Here is a 26,261-nt window from a genome sequence, read left to right as displayed (position 1 = left end):
ATTTAATATAAATATAAAGAGTACAAATCCATAAAATTGATTATCCAAAAAAAAAAAACAAATCCATAAAATTCTCTTATACCCAAACTTTATATATATTCCAAAATTTAATGCATCACAAACTACTGTTCTAATATTTCTACAAACTTTACAACATAACCTTAAAAGTTAGAATCATCGTGAAAAATATTGCATCTCTCTAAAATAATTTTTCCTTAAAATTCTATATGTTAAAGAAAATCGATCACCAAAAATTTTATTACATAAGTATTATTATCTAAATAAACTAAATCATCAAATAATATTCACAATTAAAATTCTTACTTAAACAAACTTAATCATTAAATATTTTTTAATCAAAAAACAAAAAAAAAATTAATCATTAATTAAAATTTGAATCGATATGAAACATCTTTATCCATAAGTTGGGTCTTAAAGCATAAGGATCTTAAGCCCTTTTCTTAGGTATTTAGTCGAACCAGAATTCTTAGTCTACCGGTCCAACCATTAACCATTGAGCCGATCATTTCCTCTCGTTTCATGAAGTGTTCTCGAGTGAACTTCGACAAAGTTTATGCCATAATCATTACCTAAGTTTTATTTCCCCAAAATTATTTCAGAAACAGAAATACATACGGTTTTGTTCCTAGGAATGACGTAATCTATTTATTTTTCATTTTATGTTAGCCAAAACTCTATTTTGAAGTAAAATATTTATTGAATATTAGAATACTTTCGTGTTTTTCCTTTGCGAAACGCTACTGAAATGAGAAATTTTATTTATTTAGTATGATTTTAGTGTTTTTCTTCTTCAATTTGTCAAAATATCTTGTCCATGGTTTATGGATTACCTTAGTCCAAGTCGCCTAGGTAACCAAAGGGGCATTCGGATACTCATTCATAGGATTCATGTCTCCTTCATGTTGAACCAAATTCTATGTCCAAAATCCTTTTGAAGACTCGAGAAATTTCCTCTTAGGCATTTGGATATCACATGGACATATGGAATCCTTGTGAGAGAGAAAAAAAACAGAAGCACATACTTTAAATCTTTAATGTCTTTTTTTATACATGCCATATACTTAACATTACACGAAGTTGTAATATTATTAGATTAAGGGATCAAGAAAAAAATATGAGGTGCATGGCTTTGATGCATGGAGCTCTCTCAGTTATAATTAACTCTTTATGATTTCTTTGCAACTTCACATCTTGCCGGATTATGTTGACACAATCATTGATGAAATGTTGAATTTGTTCATGATGAGTTGCTTAATGAAACGATACGTATTTTCATTGAACCCTAAAACTTGCAGTTCAGTAGCAACACTATACACATGAATGTTAGTGATTAAACTTCTGCAAAGTCGAGAGAAACATAAGGAAATTATACATAACATTGTAAATAATATAGGGTTTATCTGATTTAACATGAGGGTTTTTATAGTCTGAAAAGCCAGTTGAAAGGTAGGAGAAAGCTCTCTAAAGCCCTAACCTATATTATCACCTCTTTTGCTATTTACAATTGGAAAACAAGAAGAAAGAAAGAAGCCTAAATTAGCTGCAAAAATACTCGGATACCGGAAGAGATGGATGAATCCTTCATCAGCTCCAAGTTTGCAGTAAATACTTGTTTAATCATGCCAGCAAAGAAGCATAACAACACATCTTCTGATAATGTACAGCCTTCCTTTTTGTTGTCTGAGATACCCTCCAAGCCTTCTGCATGAAACCTTCTTCTTGGACTTTCCCATGGCTGCTGCTGAACTGCTAGTAGTACCACTGCTGAAGCTTATCTTCATGTTTAAACTCCCTTTGATCTTTTGGAAATGGCAAAAGGTTGGAAATGTTGTTTTTGTGAGATTGTTTGAAACGAGAGCAGATGGTATGCCTTTTTATAGAGGGAGGGCGTGGTCCAGATTCTTGCACCTCAGCTTCCTATGAATCAAAAACAAAAATATGAATATTACTGTCGCAACCGTCTTTCGGTCGGGCCCGGAATTGGGCTTCGACTTGGATTAAATGGATTGAAGTCGCCACCGATCATTTTAAAGCGATATTAGGTAGATCGGACACCATCTTACCTGATCTGCGTTGTACCAGAAACGTGTCAGGTTCGGGAGTCGGTTACGATCAAGGAAGGATTAGCACCCTTGAACCGCCCTTTCGGTACCAATTAATTTATCGGTTGCCTTTAATTACGAAAATTAGAATTTAAGTTAAAATTTAAATTATTCGATTCGAATCACTCACCTTTGATTGACTGAAATTATCCTAAAAATATCAGATTACTGTTAAATAATAGAATAAAATAAAATAAGATGAGATGAGAAAAAATATTAAATAAAAAATATTGAAGAGATTAATGATTAAATTAAAGTTAATTGAAGGTTGTCAAGAGAAAAAATCAAAGTTAGGGTACCAATTTAAAGTAAACAAAGATGTTTTTTAATTAATTGAACACTGCACATTCAAACAATTAAATAGCATTGGTCTACTGCCATTATTGAAATGTTTACAAGCTGAACTCAGTTTATTCAAAAAAGATGCCAAATGGAAGGCAATATAAAACCCACAGTGGAGATTCAGGTTCAAAAGTTGGCATATGAAGATCCAACGTGCAGTTGAAAACTCACTCCATCATGTATCACATCATAAATATCCTTAAGAATTGAACTAAAGCTAGAGTTATCATAAATATCCTTAAGAGTTGAACTAAAGCTAGAGTTATTGGCTGTAACAAACACCATTCCCAGTGTTAAATCCGAAGCATGACAAAACCACCAAAAACTGAAATACATATAAATAGCAAGCTGAAATTCTTGGGAAGAATAAGCAGAAAATGGTAGTAAATTGAGAGGCAGATACCATCATTCCTAACCAGGAGGCCATCATATATTCTACAACTGGAACGGGAGTCACGAAACTGAGGATAATCTTTTAACTTAGAAACAACAAATGATCTACCAATTGATCTGCGAAGAAGGAAAGTCGTTCCTGCACCAAAAGTTACACCAATGGAATCCTCTATGGTTTGAAAACTTCAAATAACAGGGGTTTGAACTCCAGGTGCTCGAAGAAAATCCTCGGTGCCGTTTGCGTCCTCATCAGCCCCAACAGCCCCACGCGAGCACCAAACTGTACAGCTCTCCTGCATTATCGGTTACAAAAGCAGCAGCCATGCCAACAGCTCCCAGAAAGTCTCAACAACCCCGGACTTGATGGATCACTCTTGATATGTTATTGTGCCATCCATGCACGACCTCGGGTTGCCACACATTCAAAGATACCGAGGTATTAGCGAGATTCATGGAAGGCCCGGTGTAACCAGTACCGGGCACGATTATCGCCACGATTGAAATGGTGAGCAACCATGTCTTGAATATTGCACTCTGTGGACCTTCAAGAATGATAAAAAGAACAGCAAAGGTAATTACAAAAATCAAAAGGCCCTCGGCAATGGCTCCGGTGTGTATCTACTTTCAGAGATGGTTCTACTTTCGTCTTTTTCGAATCAGAGGTTGCATCTACATCAGAATGTGAAGAAGATAACCAAGCTTTTGTGTCGTGGAATACTAGATTGGTTCTCAATGTCACTCCCTCAAACAATAGTCGATTTCGCGGTGACAGCGAAAGTCTCCTCCCGGTGGTCGCGGACACGCCCTGTTTCAAAGCCTCGCACCAACATAACCTCCTCTACATGCTTCAACTATAGTGAGAATGTAGGTATTTGTTTGTAGAAATATATCTACGTAAGTGTTGGAAATTGAATATAGGATGAAATGAGGACTTGGTGGTCTGAGGAACATGACCCACACCCATTTGATGAAGCTGATAACTGGTTTACAAAGGGTGATGAAACCTAGTGAACTGATGACGAAGGTCACCATGAAATCAGGGGTCTGGCTTTCCATTTGATACTGGAAAGTGGAAAGTGGAAAGTGGGAACCATGGAAGGAAGAGAAAGAAGGCAAAGAGCAAGAACCCCTACCTCATGTATATTTTATCACTCTGTCCCTTTTAAAAAATCATTTACTCCCCCTTCATAAGGCCATTGGATCACCTTTTTATATCATGACTTCCACTTTACTACCGAAAATTTTGGAAAAAAATCATGGAGAGCAATCAAATACTTCTCCTTTGATTTCGGCGGTGGATTCTTCCCCCACTAACAGAAAATGGCCTTCTCTCCCAGAACTACCTGCCTTGCTGGCCTCTTTATGTGGCTAAAAAATCTGATTTTGTTTTCTCTGTTGTTGGCACCTTCGAAACAACTGAGCAGGTGAGACAGATGGCAAGCATAGGCTTATGCGGTTACACGTACGAATCTGAGCGGTTCGGGCTGGGATTTGTAAAACAAAATTAATAGTATTAATAATAATAATATAATAATAATAATAATATTAATAATAATCTATTATATATATAAAAAATTCAAAAAAAAATTATATTATATTACTATAAATATATATATATATATGGGAAAAAAACATATCCGAACGAAAATAAGTGTTTACAGCTGCCCCTCCTTGTCTTTTTTCGTGGAACGAAAAATAGGGCAAAGATAAAAAGACACAAATTTTCGTTCGGTAGAGTTAAAGAATAACTCCCTGTCGAAGTCGAGTCCATCTTGAAATGATATGGAATTGAAGCCGTAATTCGGAATATGAAACCGGAATGTGGCTTCTCGTTGCCAAATTGTAGTCAACATCGGTCTTCTTCTCGGTTTAAAGACCTTGGTTTCAAAATTCATATGGAAAATAGTTCTTTGACTCCACCATGCTGTTGATAGGCCCTCGAGCTGAATGAAATCGAACTCGAAGGGTCTTCGTTGACAGATAACTTTTCTCGACTTAAGCTATGCTGCCGGAAAACAGTTTCTTGACACTAAGGCACGGCTAACCCAAGTCTTCTTCTTGACTTGAAAACCTCGACTGCAACCGGACAATAGTGTGATTGATGTGTCATCGAGCTGAACGAAATCGAACTCGATAATTTTGTTGATAGATAGCCCTTTTTGCCTTGAGCTATGCTGTAAATGATTTGCCTTGGAGCTGAGCGTAGTCGATCTCGAAGGTCTTTGGTCACAAATAACCCTTCTAGCCTTGAGTTATGCTGTAAATGATATGCCCTCGAAGCTGAGTGTAATCGAACTCGGGGGTCCTTGGTAGATAGCCTTTCTCGACTTAAGCTATGCTGCAAATGATGTGCCTTGGAGCTGAGCGTAGTCGAACTCGAAGGTCTTTGGTTGGCACGATTCCCTTCGTCGTGAAGTTGAAACCGCAGATGGCCCCTTCGTTGTGAAGTTGAGCCACGAATTGGATATCCTTCATCGTGAAGTTGAAATCCAAGTAAGTTGTATTGTTCCAGGTCCAATATCCTCCGCCGTGAAGTTGAAATTGGCTCTGGAACTGGGAAATTATTTATTGACAACCAGCGGTCCCTTCGTCGTGAAGTTGAACTTACATTGTCTGGAGTCCAATATCCTTCGTTGTGAAGTTGAAATTGGGAAATTGTTTATTGACAACCAGCGGTCCCTTCGTCGTGAAGTTGAACTTGCGTTGTCTGGAGTCCAATATCCTTCGTTGTGAAGTTGAAATTGGCTCTGAAATCGGGAAGTTGTTTGTTGACAACCAGCGGTCCCTTCGTCGTGAAGTTGAACTTACGTTGTCTGGAGTCCAATATCCTTCGTTGTGAAGTTGAAATTGGCTCTGAAATTGAGAAGTTGTTTGTTGACAACCAGCGGTCCCTTCGTCGTGAAGTTGAACATGCGTTGTCTGGAGTCCAATATCCTTCGCTGTGAAGTTGAAATTGGCTCTGAAATTGGGAAGTTGTTTATTGACAACCAGCGGTCCCTTCGTCGTGAAGTTGAACTTGCGTTGTCTGGAGTCCAATATCCTTCGTTGTGAAGTTGAAATTGGCTCTAAAATTGAGAAGTTGTTTGTTGACAACCAGCGGTCCCTTCGTCGTGAAGTTGAACATGTGTTGTCTGGAGTCCAATATCCTTCGCTGTGAAGTTGAAATTAGCTCTGAAATTGGGAAGTTGTTTATTGACAACCATCGGACCCTTCGTTGTGAAGTTGAACTTGCGTTGTCTGGAGTCCAATATACTTCGTTGTGAAGTTGAAATTGGCTCTAAAATTGAGAAGTTGTTTGTTGACAACCAGCGGTCCCTTCGTCGTGAAGTTGAACATGCGTTGTCTGGAGTCCAATATCCTTCGCTGTGAAGTTGAAATTGGCTCTGATATTGAGAAGTTGTTTGTTGACAACCAGCGGTCCCTTCGTCGTGAAGTTGAACATGCGTTGTCTGGAGTCCAATATCCTTCGCTGTGAAGTTGAAATTAGCTCTGAAATTGAGAAGTTGTTTGTTGACAACCAGCGGTCCCTTCGTCGTGAAGTTGAACATGCGTTGTCTGGAGTCTAATATCCTTCGCTGTGAAGTTGAAATTGGCTCTGAAATTGAGAAGTTTGTTGACAGACACTTCTTCTTTGAGTTGAATATCCTTCGTTGTGAAGTTGAGATCCAAAAGATGGATGTTGCTTGTGTGCACGATTCCCTTCGTCGTGAAGTTGAAACTGCGGGTGACCCCTTCGTCGTGAAGCTGAGTCTGGAATTGGATATCCTTTGTCGTGAAATTGAAATCTGGCTTGAAAGTGTTAACTGGAAACATACTGCTCATGGTTGAGTTTGTGTCGAACTGGATTTGTTTTGAACTGGTTCTCGAACCTATCTGAAATTGGTTCTAAGATGTCAAGTCGGTTGAGGTGTAGCTTCTTACTGCAGAGTTAATCAACCACCATCATTCTTTGAAGGCGCTTGAGAATCGAGTATCCTTCATCCTGAAGTCAAAACTTGACTCTAAAAGCTGCAAAAACGTGTATGCTAAAATGATGAATGTGATGCACCTAAGTATGTTTAAGATGCATGCAATATGAATGAATTATGTGTTATCTTCTGGATGGAGTCTCGTGCTTTGTCTGTCAATCAGGTCCTTGGAATGGATCGTGCCCCATTTGCTTCCCGAGCTTTGGCTTTACAGACCTTTCATATCTGAGACTGTTCTGCTTGAAAATGTTTTTCTCCTTTTTCTTGTTTTAGGAGAGAGACATGATAAAAATGTTGTAAAATATTGTTCGCAATTGAATCAAATTGTAAATGTGAGTTCAAAAAATATCAAAGGAATCAAGAGCTCTTTTAATGCTTTCAGAGTTACAAATCTTTGACAAATGTTCAAATGGATGAGTTGGCTTTAGGTTAGCCTCCTTTCTAAGGTTTTGGTAACCCAAAATGTCATTTTTTTTAAATATCGAAATATGCTTTGGCATTTCATTTGGGTGCGGACATAATGACGCAACTATAATGACCAATTACTAGACATTTTATTTCGGTCCTCTGAAATCTTCCATTTGTTCAAGCTTTGTAGGCTCCTCCAACAAAGGCAGTGCGAAAAATATCGGTCTAAAAATGAAATTCTTGAGTGCTCATGTGTAGTCGACTATAACAGGTGTTCCTTAACTCCCTTAGTCCAACATTACCGAAAATTTCTTGCTCAGATAAATTTGATTTAATTTTCCATTGTCTGGCTAGCTGAATCCATAAAGTCGAGGCGTTTAACCAATTACTTTAGAGGGACAGCTTAACATTATAATCACTTTTATCAGGTTTAACTGAAGGGTTCATCTCATCACAAAGTCTTTGGCCTGACAAAAGCAGTGGAGCAAACACCGAATTGCCAAGTGTCCGAGCAATGTCATGGTTTGAATACAATCTATTCATAAAGCCAGGGCTTTCGAGTTTCCTCTGTAACCAATTGCCTTAGTGGAATAGCTCAGTTTTACGGATTTAATTTCTTAATATTGTCAAGAAGAACCTGTTATAGTCTAGGTGTTTGTTGAAAGCAAAAAATTTCATCTTTAGAGTTCAATTTTCAAGCAACTGACCTAAACTAGATTCACTTACTCGACTATTCCATCTGTGAAGATCATTATCATCACTGAACGTCTTAAATAAAAAGTATAATAATGTCATATGCAAAAGGATGCCCCATGTTATCCGCACCTTATGAAAGGAAAATGTTATATTGGTTAATTACAAGAGCAGGGTACGGTGTTTGAGTGTATATTCTGGGTAAAGTCAAATTCCTTGTTTTAAATACTTCGTCAAAGATATGTAACTTTGAACCATTTCAGAGTTTCTTAATTCAGATGATATTCAAATAATTGCAAGTTTGCAAATGTGATTCATTGCTTAACATCTTTAAAGTAACATAAATTTATTTAAAAGTCCTTACAAAAACTTGAGAAAAAAATGAAAAAACAAATTCAAACAAAATGTCTCAAATGATGAAATGGTCTTCCTCACTTGGATGCCCTCAAGTTGCTTCATGAATTTCTCTGGATATGGTGACACCACGTGTGCATCAAACAACTGTTGGTAAAGCTCCTTATATGTCATAGGATCAAAATGTTCTCATTTTTGATGAGACATGTGAATGTAAAAAAAGGAAAAATAATGTGAATGTAAAGAAAAATAACAAAATGCACAATATGTCTGAATGCATGATGCATGAAATGTTCGAGGCATTGATCCAAAAAATGTACCTGTTATTATAAATAATCCTTATTGGGGCAAAAGTGTTACGTCTTAAGAGACAAAAATATTTTGAAGGCATAGACCCCGAACAGCTTCTGATAGGTTGACTAGTCTTCTGCCTTCGTCTGTCACCGGTTGAATACCCTGTCAAACCGTTCCGGCTCCTTTGGCTAAAATGTGCAAATAACGAGCTGCTTGCCCCCAAAAGGTCTCGAAGGACTGCATCGCCGGCTTTCACTCTATGTCGAGCTTGTTCCAAACGAAAGTGCCATCGGAGCCCTCCACCCAAAGTTTATCGACTTGTTTCTAGAATTTATCAATAATGATCTCTAGCTTAGCTAGGGTTTCGCCATCTTGATCTCGCAGTTTTCGAAAGGACTCTCCGGGTCAGTAACATTTTCCTCGTCTTGCCCCTGCACCCTTTGCCTCCGAGTATTCTTTGACCACGGCTGGACTTCTGAGCTTTTCATCTCTTTGTATTACAACTCCTTTGTCCATTAATGCAGATTATTCATGTTTTAACAAACACATTTTTGGGGATCAACACTTCTTTTAAATGACGTGAATGATAAAAAATGCAAAAGAACAAAAATGAAAGGAGAAAAAAAAGGTTAGTGAGATAAGGATAATAATAAAAAAATGAAAATGAAAAAGTCCTACCCCACATGCTTATTATTCTTACTCGGACATGATCTCTATCCCTCATGCTAATTTCAAACAAATCCTAACCGCATATTTGTCTAGTTCGCATGCTTTGAGCAGAAAATAAAGTAGGAAATAAAAACAGCTTAGGGTTTGAAATAAGGTTTTGGGGTGAGCTCTAATTCCCTGCACTCTCCCGGTTTAGGTTCTAAAAAGGTACTCGAGTTCTCCTTGCCGGTGCCCCCTTGGGCTTGCCAGACCCTTAGTCCTAAGCCTATTACAAGCTTGTGTGGACTAAGTTAAACTCGAGAGGACACATTCCCTTATGCCCGCACGGTGAATAAATTCACACGAAGACATAAGGTATATGAATCCCGAAGGCTACTTGCTAGGCATATGCGGTGAATAAATTCACACGAATGCGTCGCTTTCACCCCCACTTAAAACGGGTTCGGAGCTCGGGTTTAGAGCTTAGAGATGACAATTTTGAAAAAAATCTGAAATCATTAAAAAACATCAGTACAAATATTTATTTGAAACAAAATAATCAAAGATAAATAATTGGAATCGATTAAATAAATTAAAATTTAACATTTTCGCATAAAAAAACAACCAAAAATTAATTTCGGCCTGACTCACTTACCTGGTCCCCAGCGGAGTCGCCAAGCTGTCGCAACCGTCTTTCGGTCGGGCCTGGAATTGGGCTTCGACTTGGATTAAATGGATTGAAGTCGCCACCGATCATTTTAAAGCGATATTAGGTAGATCGGACACCATCTTACCTGATCTGCGTTGTACCAGAAACGTGTCGGGTTCGGGAGTCGGTTACGATCAAGGAAGGATTAGCACCATTGAACCGCCCTTTCGGTACCAATTAATTTATCGGTTGCCTTTAATTACGAAAATTAGAATTTAAGTTAAAATTTAAATTATTCGATTCGAATCACTCACCTTTGATTGACTGGAACTTTCCTAAAAATATCAGATTACTGTTAAATAATAGAATAAAATAAAATAAGATGAGAAAAAATATTAAATAAAAAATATTGAAGAGATTAATGATTAAATTAAAGTTAATTGAAGGTTTTCAAGAGAAAAAATCAAAGTTAGGGTACCAATTTAAAGTAAACAAAGATATTTTTTAATTAATTGAACACTGCACATTCAAACAATTAAATAGCATTGGTCTACTGCCATTATTGAAATGTTTACAAGCTGAACTCAGTTTATTCAAAAAAGATGCCAAATGGAAGGCAATATAAAACCCACAGTGGAGATTCAGGTTCAAAAGTTGGCATATGAAGATCCAACGTGCAGTTGAAAACTCACTCCATCATGTATCACATCATAAATATCCTTAAGAATTGAACTAAAGCTAGAGTTATCATAAATATCCTTAAGAGTTGAACTAAAGCTAGAGTTATTGGTTGTAACAAACACCATTCCCAGTGTTAAATCCGAAGCATGATAAAACCACCAAAAACTGAAATACATATAAATCGCAAGCTAAAATTCTTGGGAAGAATAAGCAGAAAATGGTAGTAAATTGAGAGGCAGATACCATCATTCCTAACCAGGAGGCCAGCATATATTCTAAAACTGGAACGGGAGTCACGAAACTGAGGATAATCTTTTAACTTAGAAACAACAAATGATCTACCAATTGATCTGCGAAGAAGGAAAGCCGTTCCTGCACCAAAAGTTACACCAATGGAATCCTCTATGGTTTGAAAACTTCAAATAACAGGGGTTTGAACTCCAGGTGCTCGAAGAAAATCCTCGGTGCCTTTTACGTCCTCGTCAGCCCCAACAGCCCCACGCGAGCACCAAACTGTACAGCTCTCCTGCATTATCGGTTACAAAAGCAGCAGCCATGCCAGCAGCTCCCAGAAAGTCTCAACAACCCCGGACTTGATGGATCACTCTTGATATGTTGTTGTGCCATCCATACACGACCTCGGGTTGCCACACATTCAAAGATACCGAGGCATTAGCGGTATTCATGGAAGGTCCGGTGTAACCAGTACCGGGCACGATTATCGCCACGATTGAAATGGTGAGCAACCATGTCTTGAATATTGCACTCTATGGACCTTCAAGAATGATAAAAAGAACAGCAAAGGTAATTACAAAAATCAAAAGGCCCTCGGCAATGGCTCCGGTGTGTATCTACTTTCAGAGATGGTTCTACTTTCGTCTTTTTCGAATCAGAGGTTGCATCTACATCAGAATGTGAAGAAGATAACCAAGCTTTTGTGTCGTGGAATACTAGATTGGTTCTCAATGTCACTCCCTCAAATAATAGCCGATTTCGGGGTGACAACGAAAGTCTCCTCCCGGTGGCCGCGGACACGCCCTATTTCAAAGCCTCGCACCAACATAACCTCCTCTACATGCTTCAACTATAGTGAGAATGTAGGTATTTGTTTGTAGAAATATATCTACGTAAGTGTTGGAAATTGAATATAGGATGAAATGAGGACTTGGTGGTCTGAGGAACATGACCCACACCCATTTGATGAAGCCGATAACTGGTTTACAAAGGGTGATGAAACCTAGTGAACTGATGACGAAGGTCACCATGAAATCAGGGGTCTGGCTTTCCATTTGATGCTGGAAAGTGGAAAGTGGAAAGTGGGAACCATGGAAGGAAGAGAAAGAAGGCAAAGAGCAAGAACCCCTGCCTCTTGTGTATTTTATCACTCTGTCCCTTTTAAAAAATCATTTCCTCCCCCCTTCATAAGGCCATTGGATCACCTTTTTATATCATGACTTCCACTTTACTACCGAAAATTTTGGAAAAAAATCATGGAGAGCAATCAACTACTTCTCCTTTGATTTCGGCGGTGGATTCTTCCCCCACTAACAGAAAATGGCCTTCTCTCCCAGAACTACCTGCCTTGCTGGCCTCTTTATGTGGCTAAAAAATCTGATTTTGTTTTCTCTGTTGTTGGCACCTTCGAAACAACTGAGCAGGTGAGACAGATGGCAAGCATAGGCTTATGCGGTTACACGTACGAATCTGAGCGGTTCGGGCTGGGCTTTGTAAAACAAAATTAATAGTATTAATAATAATAATAATAATATAAATATAATAATAATAATAATAATAATAATAATAATAATAATCTATTATATATAAAAAAAATTCAGAAAAAAGTATATTATATTACTATAAATAAATAAATATATATATATATATATATATGGAAAAAAACATATCCGAACGAAAATAAGTGTTTACAATTACAAAAAAAAAAAAAAGACTCCATTTCTTTGTCTAGCTTTGAATATGACGCGTAATCATATGCAGTATATTTAGTGTGGGAATTACTAGCCCAAGACAACTGGTCGGCCATTGATGAAAAACTTGAAACTTTAAAGGATGGGGAGAGGGCATGCATGTTTTCATGAATGTGATCTGACTTTCGTTTTTCGATTTATATATAGATTTCCTGATTATCTTAACATACTCATTATTTTAGTTATTGAGCTAAGAAAAATAAATCAAAGCCCAAAACTCAAGATATTGCAAAGGAATCTGAGTGACTTGAAAGTAGAAAATACATAAATGAATGTAAAATAAACTAAGAACACAGCATGCTATTCCCACATGTTTTGTCTCGTGCTCCACACCCATATCACCAAAGCTGCTTCAATGGTTTCACTTATACCATAATGATGGGGATTAATCTATTATCCTTGAGTGTTTTAGATTCAATTCAGTTCTGAAAATGCTCAGCTTTGACCAAACATCTGCCTAAATTCAAGGCAGTCTTGGTCCCTTTAAAATGTTGCTTACAGCTAGCTATTTGTTCATTCTTCCGTAATTGTCCTAAAGATTTGTTGGAGCTAATCTTTGGTGTTCAATTCTCAAAACAATATATCGACTCTGCTTTAATATTGACCGGGGTATAGTTCCCAATGTTGATCAAGATTATAGAAAAGACGCTCATATAACATAATCTCACATAACATAATACTAGATGATAATTTCGACCGACTACATAGAAATCAAAATCGTAATAAGAAAAAGTTTTACAATTACAAAATATACACTTAAAAGTCAAAAAATTAATCGAATTGATTCAAACTTAAACCCAATCTAATTTTATTTTTCACAAAAGGTTAATATCATAAATGCACACAATTAAATCATATTTGATCAAATCCAAATCAATCCGAATTCAAAATAATTAAATATAAAAATCAAAACGAATTGAATTGAATTGAATTAAAATTAAATATAAATTTTAAAATTATTAATCAAATTAATGCCAATCAATTATTAATTTAATTTTATAGCTTATTAGTAGCATTTTGATTTTGCGATAAAATATGCAAATATTGTTGGTTATGTTATAAATTTATTATATTCCTCTTTACACGTTTTGGGGTGTTCAACGTTAATTTTTAATATTGAGATGCTGGAAAATTAAGATTGAAAAGTTATTTGGAATCGAATTTCAAAATTTGGTAAACTTTGAGGTGGAATTTGAACAGTCCAAGAAAATAGGGGACTTGTTTGCAAGTTATTAATGTAAGAGCATCATTTGGGTAAGTTATGTTAATGCTGGAAATTTGTATTAGTTTGCTGATTTTTGGAATTTAATATTGAATTGAGTTTATTAAATTGGATGGTTAAAGTTGAAAAGTCTAAGATAGTTTAGGATGAATTTACAAGATTTTGAATGTTTAAGTGTTGATTTGAATGTTTTATGAAAGTGCTGGAATTTCATGTGAATAATGTGATATGATCATAATAGTGAAGGGTTATTATGAATTTAATGAAAAATTTGAGGTGAATTTTAGAAAGAATTCAAAATTTTGGTTTAAATGTGTAATTGGTAAAAGTTGAGGGATTTAAGTTGGAAATATATATTTATGGAAGCTAAAGTATATTTTGAGAAGTTTGAATTTTGGATGAAAGCATAATTTTAGTTTGTATCGATTTAGTATCGATTTTTTTTATAGACTTTTATATTTTAAGTTTAAATTATGTTAGTACGATACTATCATATAGTTGAACATTTTATATTATTATGTTATTTTGTCAGACTAAGATAAACCTAGCGATTTGAACGACCCGAAAGGAAAGGAAAAAGTACATGAATAAAGAATTTGCATATAAAGATTCGGTAGTGAGGCAAAAGTGAGTGCAGTTTATTTATTTAATTATTTTGATCGATGACGACTTGCAATAAGTTAATCTCACATTATTTATTTCAAAAATATGAATTATGTTTTGATTATGGAATTATATCTGTAATATTTTAGTTAGTTTTATAAATGATTTTGGGTATGAATTGTCCATGTCATGTTTTACGAGTATGATATGAATATAATTCTGATTTTGATATGATTTTTATTAAATGATTATGAATTGAAATGAAAACACATTATATGTTGTATTGAGAGTCAAAGGTACAATTAACATGTCGTGAGGTTGAGTGATTATATATTGATTTTGACATACTGTGGTGTACCGATGGGTACATTAGTATATATATTTCATTGTGATTGCACTTTCTGTGCATATTGTGATTTATGATGTAATAGCACTGTGTGTGCTTATATGTTCTGATTATGATAATAGCACTTAGATGTTTATTGCGCACACTTGTCTAACTCGCGTATTTTATTTTATCTTAAATATACTTTGTGATGTGAAAATGAAACATAAAAGTTCTTAAAAGTATCTGAGTGAAAAGGAATGTTGACTGATTATTCTGTTTGACATGAACTATTATGATTTTGTAAATAATCTTAAGATGATTATTTTCAGGTTTATGATAAAAATACATCATTAGATATTCGGTTTGAATATTCTGAAAGTTTTGTCTGAATTATTTTTAAATATTTTTATATATTTTGATACTTTATTTATTTATTCTCACCTTTAGTATTATTGTCTCACTAAGTTGTACTTAGCGCGTGATGGTTTTCATACATTGGGTTTGATAGAGATACGAATGTATTATAAGGAGTCTCCTGAGCATTTTGTGAAGAGCATCTATAATATCAATATCAGTAAGGCATATTTGATGTTTCTTTTGACTAATAGTGGCATGTATAATTATATTATTAGTTTGTTTTATCAATTTTTTGATTAAATGGTTTGTAATAGTAAATTAGAATTGTTTATTTTGACTAGTTTATGTTGACGAAAACGGGTAAAGAAAACGAAAGAACACGAGAATTTTACGAGGTTCGACAATGTGCTTACGTCCTCGGTGCCTAGGCGGCGCTAGAATTTTATTCAATGATGTTTTAGGTCTAGGTTACATCTCTATTTATAATAGAAAACCCTGGTACATAATTACAAAATCAACCCTGTACCGTACCGCGGGGGCTACGCCCCCGCACCCCAACCCACATAATTTATAACCCCACAACGAAACTTTCTTTGTAAGGACAGTTGATGTTCGCTTCGCTCACTCCGCTCCATCTCCTGTCCTCTTTACTAGTATATTTATGAGCCATGCCTAACAAATCTCCACCTTGGCGAATATCCTGCCCCTTGGAAACTTCAATGTGGGTTGGGTTACCTTGCTTCTTTAACAACTCGAAAACATTCAACAAGTCCAAGCAATGCTTGAACTTGTCTGTCGTAACTGGCTTGGTGAACATATCAGCAGCATTCTCATCAGTATGTACCTTCTGAAACAAAACCTCTCCAGATGCAACCAACTCTCTGATCTTGTGGAACCTTACATCAATATGTTTAGTTCTAGCACGATACACCTGATTCTTAGCCAAGTGAATAGCACTTTGATTATCACAAAGCAACTTAACTCCACCTTGTTGAACACCCAACTCCTTCACTAAACCAGTAAGCCATAAAGCTTCTTTTGCAGCTTCAGCCGCTGCCATGTATTCAGCTTCAGTTGTAGATAGTGCCACGATAGATTGAACAGTAGACTTCCAGCAAATAGGCCCTCCACCAAGAGTAAACACATACCCTGTCGTAGATCTTCTATTATCCAAGTCACCTGCATAATCTGAATCCACATATCCTACAACCAAAGGATTATCCCGCTGACTCCCAAAAACAATTCCATGTCCCACAGTACCCTTTAAGTACCGAAAGATCCACTTGACTGCATCCCAATGTTGCTTACCAGGTTTAGACATGTACTTACAAACTTGACTAACAACATGAGCTAAATCAGGACGAGTACATACCATCGCATACATCAAGCAGCCAACAGCATTAGAATACGGAACCTTTGCCATATTTTCAGCTTCCTTATCTGTCTTAGGGCACTGTTCTGATGAGAGCTTAAAGTGATTCGCCAATGGAGTGCTAACTGGTTTCGCGCTGCTCATCGCAAACCTTTCTAGCATTTTCTCAACATAACCCCGTTGAGATAGCCGCAGTTTCCTTGAGTCTCTGTCCCTGCAAATTTCCATTCCAAGAATTTTCTTTGCAGCACCTAAATCTTTCATATCAAATTCCTGACTCAATAAAGTTTTCAAACCGATAACATCATCCATGTTCTTCGCAGCAATCAACATATCATCAACATACAGTAATAGAAAAATAAAAGAACCATCATCAAGGCTCTTAACATAGACACAACAATCATACTCACATCGGTTGTAGCCAATCTTGATCATATAGGAGTCAAACCGTTTATACCACTGTCTCGGAGACTGTTTTAACCCGTACAAAGATTTCTTCAATCTGCAAACTAAATGCTCGTTTCCAGGTTGAGTGAAACCTTCAGGTTGCCGCATGTAGATCTGCTCCTCTAAATTACCATGCAAAAAAGCAGTTTTAATATCCATCTGCTCTAAATGCAAATCCCAACTAGCCACCAATGCAAGTACTGCTCGGATTGAAGTGTGCCTGACCACAGGAGAAAAGATTTCATCATAATCAACTCCTTTCTGCTGTGAAAAACCCTTCGCTACCAAACGAGCCTTGAACTTCTCCCCCTCTTTTTCTGTTACTGCTGGTTTCTTCTTATACACCCATTTGCAACCAATCGGCTTCTTACCCTCAGGAAGGGGAACTAACTCCCATGTGCGATTGTGATTCAAAGACTCCATCTCCTCAACCATGGCTGCCATCCACTTGTCGTTTTCCTGACTAGTAACGGCATCATAAAAAGTAACTGGATCATCACTGCTAACAGTAAGTGCAAAAGATACCAAGTCTTCAAAACCCAATCTGTTCGGAGGCTTTATATTCATCCGTCTCACCCTGACTCTGGCGAGACTATAATCCTGCAAATCATCCGTAGTGGAACCACCAGAAGTCGGTTGAGAAGTTTCTGGTTTCTCAACTGGAAACTGCTCGAAATCTACCACTGTCGTGTCTTGCTTCTGCTGCAACATAGACTGTTCATAAAAAACGACATCTCTACTAATCACAACTTTCTTCGCAACTGGATCCCAGAACTTGAATCCTTTGACACCTTTCTTGTAACCCAGAAAAATGCACTCCTTCGATTTTGCATCAAGTTTGGAATCATCAGCAGGTACATGCACATAAGCAGGACAACCAAAAATCCGTAAGTTATCAAAACTAACATCATGACCAGTCCATACCTCTTCTGCAACTTTCCCAGCCAGCGATGCCCTTGGCGATCTGTTGATAAGGTAACACGCCATGTTAACAACCTCAGCCCAGAAGTGTTTGGGAAGCCCCGCATTCAACCGCAAACATCTGGCTCTTTCATTCAACGACCTGTTCATTCGTTCCGCAACACCATTCTGTTGTGGTGTCTTGCGCACTGTAAAATGCCTCTGAATCCCATGCTCCTTACAGAATTGTAGGAACTGTGAATCTGTGTACTCCGTACCATTGTCAGACCGCAAACACTTGATTTTTCGTCCTGTTTGGTTTTCTACCTCAGCTTTCCACAGCTTGAACTTCTCAAAACCTTCAGATTTCTGTTTCAAAAAATACACCCAAACTTTCCGTGAAAAATCATCAATAAAAGTAACATAGTACCTAGATCCACCCAAAGACGATGTCGTGGAAGGCCCCCATACATCAGAATGCACATAATCAAGAATCCCTTGAGTTGTGTGCTTCGCAGTCTTGAAACGGACTTTAGTCTGTTTACCAAGAACACAATACTTGCAAAAATTGAGCTTACAGCTTTTGACACCATGCAACAAGTTTCTCTTGTGTAATTCTGCCATACCACGTTCACTAAGATGAGCAAGGCGCATATGCCACAATTTTGTCGTATCATCACAGGACTCAACAGAGTGAACTCCACCTGCAACGGTACTCCCTAACAATCTGTAGATATTCCCTGCAGTCATCTTGCCTTTCATCACAGTCAATGCTCCTTTAACAATCCGAATGGTTTCTCTATCCTCGTCAGCCTTAGGGATAAAACCATTCTTATGCAAAGTGCCCAAGGAAATCAAATTCTTCTTCAAGTCTGGGATATGTCGAACACCACTCAACGTCCGAACGGAGCCATCGTGCATCTTAATTCTGACATCACCAATACCAACAATATTGCAACATCGATCATCACCCAAATAAACCGAACCAGAATTAACCGGCCTGTATGTCGAAAACCATTTCCTATTTGGCGTGATGTGATAAGAACATCCAGAATCAAGAATCCAAACATCCGTCAATTGTGTCGTTGAAATAGAAAGCATATCACCCTCACTGCAATCAGAAGTATCATCCTCGACCACGTTCACAGACTTGGATGAGCCATCACGCTTCTCATCAGTCTGCTTTTTCAACTTCGGACAGTCTCGCTTCATATGTCCCGCCTCCTTGCACTTGTAACAGTGAATCGTCTTCTTATCCCTGGATTTGGATCTGGAATTCCGCTTCCCGGACCCTGCCTTCTCTGGCTTCCGTCCACGATCTCGATTACCCTTGACATATAAGCTATCGGCTTGAGAGCTTTCCCCTGCATTCTGCTTCCGCTGGTTGTGAGCCAACAAGGCTGCAGTAATCTCCTCAACGTTGATAGTCTCTTTCCCATATGTAAGAGTAGTCACCATGTGTTCGTAAGAGGAAGACAACGAACACAACAGAATCATCGCTCTGTCTTCATCCTCAATTTTCACATCAAGCCGAGCCAGATCAGAAACGATTTGATTGAAGACATTCACGTGTTGCGCCAAATCGTGATCGTCCTGCATCTTCAGCCCATACAGCCGCTGCTTCAGATACAGTTTTGTCGTTAAGGATTTGGACATAAACTGACTTTCCAACTTCCTCCAAATTTCGTCTGGAGACGATAGATGCATGACGTGATACATGACCTCGTCCGCCAAGCATAATCGTATGGTTCCTGCCGCTCGCTGCTGCAATTCTTCCCAATCTTCCTCATCCATCGACGCCGGCTTTGTAGGTCGCAAAGCCTTCAAGATCCCTTGCTGCGCCAATAGATCCTTCACCCTCGTTTGCCATAATCCGAAGTTACTCTGACCATCGAATTTCGCGACTTCGAATTTTGCTCCTGACATCTGATACCAATTGTTGACGAAAACGGGTAAAGAAAACGAAAGAACACGAGAATTTTACGAGGTTCGACAATGTGCTTACGTCCTCGGTGCCTAGGCGGCGCTAGAATTTTATTCAATGATGTTTTAGGTCTAGGTTACATCTCTATTTATAATAGAAAACCCTGGTACATAATTACAAAATCAACCCTGTACCGTACCGCGGGGGCTACGCCCCCGCACCCCAACCCACATAATTTATAACCCCACAACGAAACTTTCTTTGTAAGGACAGTTGATGTTCGCTTCGCTCACTCCGCTCCTGTCCTCTTTACTAGTATATTTATGAGACATACCTAACAGTTTAGTTTATCGGTATTTGGTATGCATAGGATATATATAATATTATGTTTTTAAATGATATGGAAATATAAGTAGATATAAATGGTTTTAAAATTGAAATATGAATATTTAAAAAAAAAAAGCAATTGTGAATAATGATATTAGTCAATTTGATGTGTCATCTATGGCTCATTTTTTTTAGATGTTTACGGTTTATGAGTGTTACATGGGTGGTTCGATTCCAATGGATATCTCCAAGCCAAAACTGAGTTACAGATCGGCTAGCCAAGCTCGCCTCGAATAATCACTTTTGATCTTGTTCAGTATCTCTCCCACTCCTGAGGCCATATCTTGCTCGAGGTGCCGCCCCAACTCAGGTTGTCCTTGGAACCTCGGTTTAGCTTAATACCTTAGTTTCATTTTGGATTTGCCAAAATGACCAACTAAATTGCAATGCGATCGATAATTCGCAACGCGATCTCTGGTATCGCAAATCAGTTTCCAGATTCGCAACGCGAACATCGACTATCGCAATGCGATTTTCCAAATTCGTTGCGATAGTCCAAGTTCGTATTGCGATAGTCCAAGTTCGTTACTATAGTCGAAGTTCGCGTTGCGATTTATTCCAAGTTCGTTGCGATAGTCCAAGTTCGCGTTGCGATAGTCAAAGTTCGCGTTGCGATTTATTCCAAGTTCGTTGCGATAGTCGAAGTTCGCGTTGCGATTTATTCCAAGTTCGTTGCGATAGTCGAAGTTCGCGTTGCGATTTATTCCAAATTCGTTGCGATAGTCCAAAATCGCAACGACTGGTGGTATTACATTTGTTTCTTAAGAATTTTCTCTAAAAAGATAGTATTCGCGCGGACGTGTCGAAGACATGTATTACCACAACCACGACCATGACCACGAGACGGACAGCGGCGGCGGCGGCGCGCGAGAGTCTCCCTTGTTCTCTATCACTCAACATAGAATTGGGAAAGTCAAACCTTAAATACCATTCCCAATAGAATTTTCAATACTATGTGGGATTGAGCCTTAAATAGTGATATTATTTGTGAATTATAGTTAATGACTTTAGTATTTGTATGAAAAATATTTGTGGTTCGTTTAGTTTTCATGCAATTCTAATTTATTTTCAATTGATTGTAATTGCACGATAACAATTTTTTTTATTCTCGCAAGTGATGCAATTCTTTTTGAATGTTTTGCTTAAAATTGCAATAATCGCGATTGATTATAGATTGACTTTTAATTATGACATATTTAATCGTATAATACTAATGCAATTGGTTGCTGATTCAGTTGTTTTAAGGTGCATGATTGTTAATTGTTTCCTGAATAATCACATTGTATTGGAAACAAATGTTGGTAATGCTCAATCCCACATAGTATTGGAAACACTATTGGGAATGGTATTTAAGGCTTAGCTTTCTCACTTCCTTGTTGAGTGATAGAGAACAAGGGGGACTCTCGCGCGCCGCCGTCGCCGCCGTCCGTCTCGTGGTCGTGGTCGTGGTCGTGGTCGTGGTCGTGGTAATACGTGTCTTCGACACGTTCGCGCGAGTACTATCTTTTTAGAGAAAATTCTTAAGAAACAAATGCAATACCACCAGTCGTTGCGATCTTCGACTATCGTAACGAATTTGTAATAAATCGCAATGCGAACTTGCACTATCGCAACAAATTTGGAATAAATCGCAACGTGAACTTGGACTATCGTAACGAATTTGGAAAATCGCAACACGAACTTCGACTATCGCAACGCGAACTTGGACTATCGCAATGCGAATATGTAAATCGCAATGCGATAGTCGAAGTTCGCGTTGCGATAGTCAAAGTTCGCGTTGCGAATCTGGAAACTGATTTGCGATACTGGAGATCGCGTTGCGAATTATCGATCGCATTGCGATTTAGTTGGTCATTTTGGAAAATCCAAAAAAATTGGTTAAAATCGTATATTATAAGGCATTTTTGGTCACTGGTCAAGTGATCTAGTTAACAAAATTAAAAGATGATCAAATTAAAATCTCTTTATAATTAAATGATCATGATGTAGTTTACCCTAAAAAGAGTGAAATAAATAGTCTCAACAGTATATGATGATTACATCTCGATAACGTTAAAAGTAGACTAAAAATATAGAATCCTTCGTCATCGTTTGCCCTAGTCAGTACTCACTCCCCTGTAATATATCTTCATTTCCTCTCTTATTTTCTCATAATCATCAACGCTATCGAGAAAAAAAGAGGTACGTTAGTTCGGACATATTCTCTCTTTTAATTATTTTTTATGGATACAAGGAGTTTATTTATTTGTTTTGATTGATGAATTGTGTGGTTTTCTAGTTTATCTTTGATTTAACTTTTAATGGTTTTATTTGGATCTGTTTGAGGTTTGAGATTCTTGTTGCTTGATTTGATTAATCAGTGTCTTATTCTTAGATTTGATCTGTTGGATTCCTAGAAATCAGGGAAAGTTTGGTTACTGAGAAAAATCTTTGTTCTGACCGAGTGTTTTACTGCTCATACTTGAAGTAGAAGAAATTACTAACCAAATAAGGTTTAAATTCGATCTGTTTGATTACCTAGAAACTGTTGAAAAGCGAAGGACAGGAGCAAGTGCTAATGGTTTACCTTCCTTGGATCTTTTTTGGTTAATAATGTATTAATGTCTATATTTTAGGTTGTACCTGTTTTTAGCTTGATCGTAAATTCAAAATTTTGGAAGAAAGGAAGAACTAAAAGTTTAAGGAGATGCTTTAGGGTACATGAATGATATTGTTTCCAATGCTTGTTCATGATTTCGATGCACTTGTTTAGAACCAACTTAGGAGATTTGTTAGAAATGTTTGTTTGGTAAATGTAAATATTTGGTATTGCAGGATCGGGTCGTAGATTGATAGAGTAAAGATTTCGATTGAGTCATCTCGAGAGGAGAATGTTTACATGGCCAAGTTAGTTGAGCAGGCCGGGCGCTATGGGGAGATGGTTGATTTCATGGAAAAAGTTGCAAAAACTGTCGACGTAGAGCTGACTGTCGAGGAAAGGAACCTTCTCTTTGTGGCTTACAAAAATGTGATTGGGGCTAGGAGGGCTTCGTGGAGGATAATCTCTTCTATTGAGCAGAAGGAAGGGTGCAGAGGAAATGAGGATCATGTTGCAACCATCAAGGAATAGGGCCAAGATTGAAGCCGAGCTTAGCAAGATCTGTGAAGGGATTTTGAGCCTTCTCGAGTCTCACCTCGTTCCATCAGCTGAATCCAAGGTGTTTTACCTTAAAATGAATGGTGATTATCACAGGTATCTTGCTGAGTTTAAGACTGGTGCTGAGAGGAAGGAAGCTGCTGAGAGCAATTTGTTGGCTTACAAATCTGCTCAGGTGGGTGAAATTGGTAATGCCATGTTGTGAATGTGTTATTTTTTCTATACTTTCTTGAGCATCCTCGGATAGAAGTTCATAACTTCTTTTTTTGTTTATGATGGCAGGATATTGCTCTTGGTGAACTAGCGCCGACTCACCCAATTAGGCTGGGACTTGCTCTTAACTTTTCTGTTTTTTACTATGAAATCCTGAACTCACCTCATCGTGCTTGCAATCTCGCAAAACAGGTGTTTATTCTCTTCTAATTTATATTGATTTCTTGTGTAATTTTGTCTCTATTGAGTTCTAACGGATATTGAACCGGATTACGCTGTTTTAGTTGGTGGTTTATTAAACTTGTCTTGCTCTAGCCCCATCTGTTTATTGAACTTATCTTTCTATAGTCCCATCTGTTTATTAAACTTCTCTTGCTATAGTTCCATCTGTTTATTAAACTTCTTTTGCTATAGCCCCATCTGTTTTACTTGGCTGTTTATTAATCATGCTCCTACTTGATACGCTTCTGATGCAACTCTGAGTGTATCTATGAGAATTACTGGTCTGAGAACCTTTTAACTCCTGAATATATTTTGTGAATCTGATTGATACTTGTGATGGTATCGAAACTGCGGTTAAAAGAAGTTCGAAGGAGTGGCGATATCTCCACACTTCTTCCCCATAAAATGTGTTGCTTTATAGCATGGAGTGAGTCCACAAGATAACATGTTGGTGATTGCTTTCTGTATTTCTTAAAACGTTTTATTGAGGTTTCTTAATTTTACCCTTTATATACATGGCGTAGATTTTAGATTGATCTTATGTGAAGATCTGGAAATATTTTCAGATATATGACATGCTCTTCATTAGGCAGGCTTTTGATGCGGCTATTTCTGAGTTGGATACATTGGTTGAGGATTCCTACAAGGATAGTAAACTGATCATGCAACTTCTTCGGGACAATCTGACTCTTTGGACATCATGGTCTCTCGCACTTTCTTGATCATTAGCTTTCTACCACGGCCTTTTAAACCTTACCTTTCTTGATCATTAGCTTTCTACCACGGCCTTTTAAACCTTTCTGCTATATTTGCTGTATTAAAAAATGATGTGTCGAAAGTCAACAGGCCAACACAGGTTACATTTACTCCCAATTCTTTTGGGGCAAGCTTGGGATGCCGGATTACTTTCTGCCGTAACTTTTGATTAAAAGCTGCACATTGCAAGTTGATTTGCATTTGCTTGAATGTGGTGTTCCATGACTGATGCCTGTCTTGTTTGATTTAGGACGAAGATGGAGACGAGATCAAGGAAGCTTCCAAACCCGAGTCGGGCGAGGGACAGCAGTGATGAGTGAAGTTCATGACATGTACTCTGTATCCTGTTATTTATGTCGCAGGTTTTACTTTTTACATAGATGCAATGTGGGCTGTTGTAGAAGAAGGTTCCGTTTTTATACATTCATCAAAACTTGAGGAGTTGAAATGATCCTTTCAGAGGGACTATAGTTATCATTATTATTGGACGAGAAATTGGTTTTGTTTGGTTTTCATGTTGTAATGCTAGAATCGAGTTGGTGAATGTTATTCCATTCCTGTTTTAAATGTCGCATTTCTGTTCCGGCATTTACCAAATGATTTTAATTATTGCACAAGAATTTGGTTGTCTGGATGATACATAACCAAAGTTAAAAATTACTTTTTGAAAAAAAATAAAGTGACGTGCGACTATCACAACAAATTTTAATAGTTCAAGAATAACACAGCATTCGCGAATCTCTTCAAGTTTATTAATTTGTATGTTGATGGTATTTAAAATTGTTTTAATCTTTTAACTAAGAGAGAATTTCATATTTTATGTGTTGTTTATCTAATAGGCTTAATACCAAAATAAGTGCTTAAATTATACTCATTTTCCCAATAGGTGCCTAAACTAATTTTCTTCTCATCTAGGTGTCTAATGTTATAAACATTACCCGTTTAGGTGCCCGGGTCGTCAACGGTGTTAATTTCTCCTGTTAAATGGCACGTGTCACAATCTAATGATTTTGAAATCTATATTTTAAAATAAAATATTACAAATATTATGATATTTATTTAAAAAAACACTAACTTTTATTATATTATATAAAAATCCCAAAATCTCAAATCCTAACCTTAATCCACAACGGCTTCCCTTTTCGGCCACCGACGTAGTTTCTACCATCCTCCTACTTTTACACCTTCGCATTTTCCGTCGATTGGCCATCGGAATCGCGTGGAATAACGATTTTAATCTTAGGGTTTCGGACGATTTAAAACATTAATTCATCATCGATCGACCTTCGATCGGTCTCGATTTCATGAGAGTTTTGGTCATCAGGTGGAGCTTCGTCGACGGCAAAAGGCAACGACCGGCATGGGTTTAGGAGTTGAAATGAATATTTTCGAAGTTTTGGGTTTATTTCAAATTTTGTATTTTTTGTTTTTTAAAAATTTTAAATATAATTTTATTTTTTATTTTTAAATAAAAAAATTTAAAATTATCATGTTGTGACACGTATCTTTTAACGGAAAAATTAACACCATTACAACCCTATGCACCTAAATGAGTAATATTTTTAACGGTAAACACCTTGATGAGATGAAATTTAGTTTAGGTGTCTATTTGGGAAAATGAGTATAGTTTGAGCACTTATTTTGGTATTATGCCTAACCAATAATATGGAATTTGGATACCCAACTTTATTATTTGCGTAATAAAACAGATTTCAACAATAAATTTTATGTATATTTGAAGGCTTAGGATTAATGTACAAATTTAAAAGTTTTACATGATTTCTAGATTATTAGATTAATTAAATTTAATAATTGAGATTAATATCTTTATACTAAGAATGTTTTATTTTTCTCTC

The 26,261-nt window shown here is 37.2% G+C and overlaps 1 protein-coding gene and 1 pseudogene across 1 annotated transcript; one reads left to right on the top strand and one right to left on the bottom strand.

Annotated features, from left to right (window-relative positions):
- Nucleotides 1-1,422: 1,422 nt before the first annotated feature.
- LOC120153115 lies at nucleotides 1,423-1,759 on the bottom strand. Its single transcript, XM_039165114.1, has one exon. The coding sequence runs from the start codon at nucleotides 1,752-1,754 to the stop codon at nucleotides 1,635-1,637; it is 120 nt and encodes a 39-aa protein (XP_039021045.1). The 5' UTR covers nucleotides 1,755-1,759; the 3' UTR covers nucleotides 1,423-1,634.
- Nucleotides 1,760-11,288: 9,529 nt separating this feature from the next.
- Nucleotides 11,289-24,853, top strand: LOC120153049 (annotated as a pseudogene).
- The last annotated feature ends 1,408 nt before the right edge of the window (nucleotides 24,854-26,261 follow it).

This window comes from Hibiscus syriacus, unplaced genomic scaffold (genome assembly GCF_006381635.1).
Source record: "Hibiscus syriacus cultivar Baekdansim isolate YM2019G1 unplaced genomic scaffold, ASM638163v2 tig00111098_pilon, whole genome shotgun sequence".
Classification (NCBI taxonomy): Eukaryota; Viridiplantae; Streptophyta; class Magnoliopsida; order Malvales; family Malvaceae; genus Hibiscus; species Hibiscus syriacus.
The sequence above is the reverse complement of the archived record's forward strand: the minus strand, read 5'-3'. Positions and strand labels throughout refer to the sequence as shown.

What these genes read in the sequence shown, in the direction of transcription:
- LOC120153115 (XM_039165114.1), bottom strand. Translation starts at nt 1,754, where the DNA reads ATGGGAAAGTCCAAGAAGAAGGTTTCATGCAGAAGGCTTGGAGGGTAT.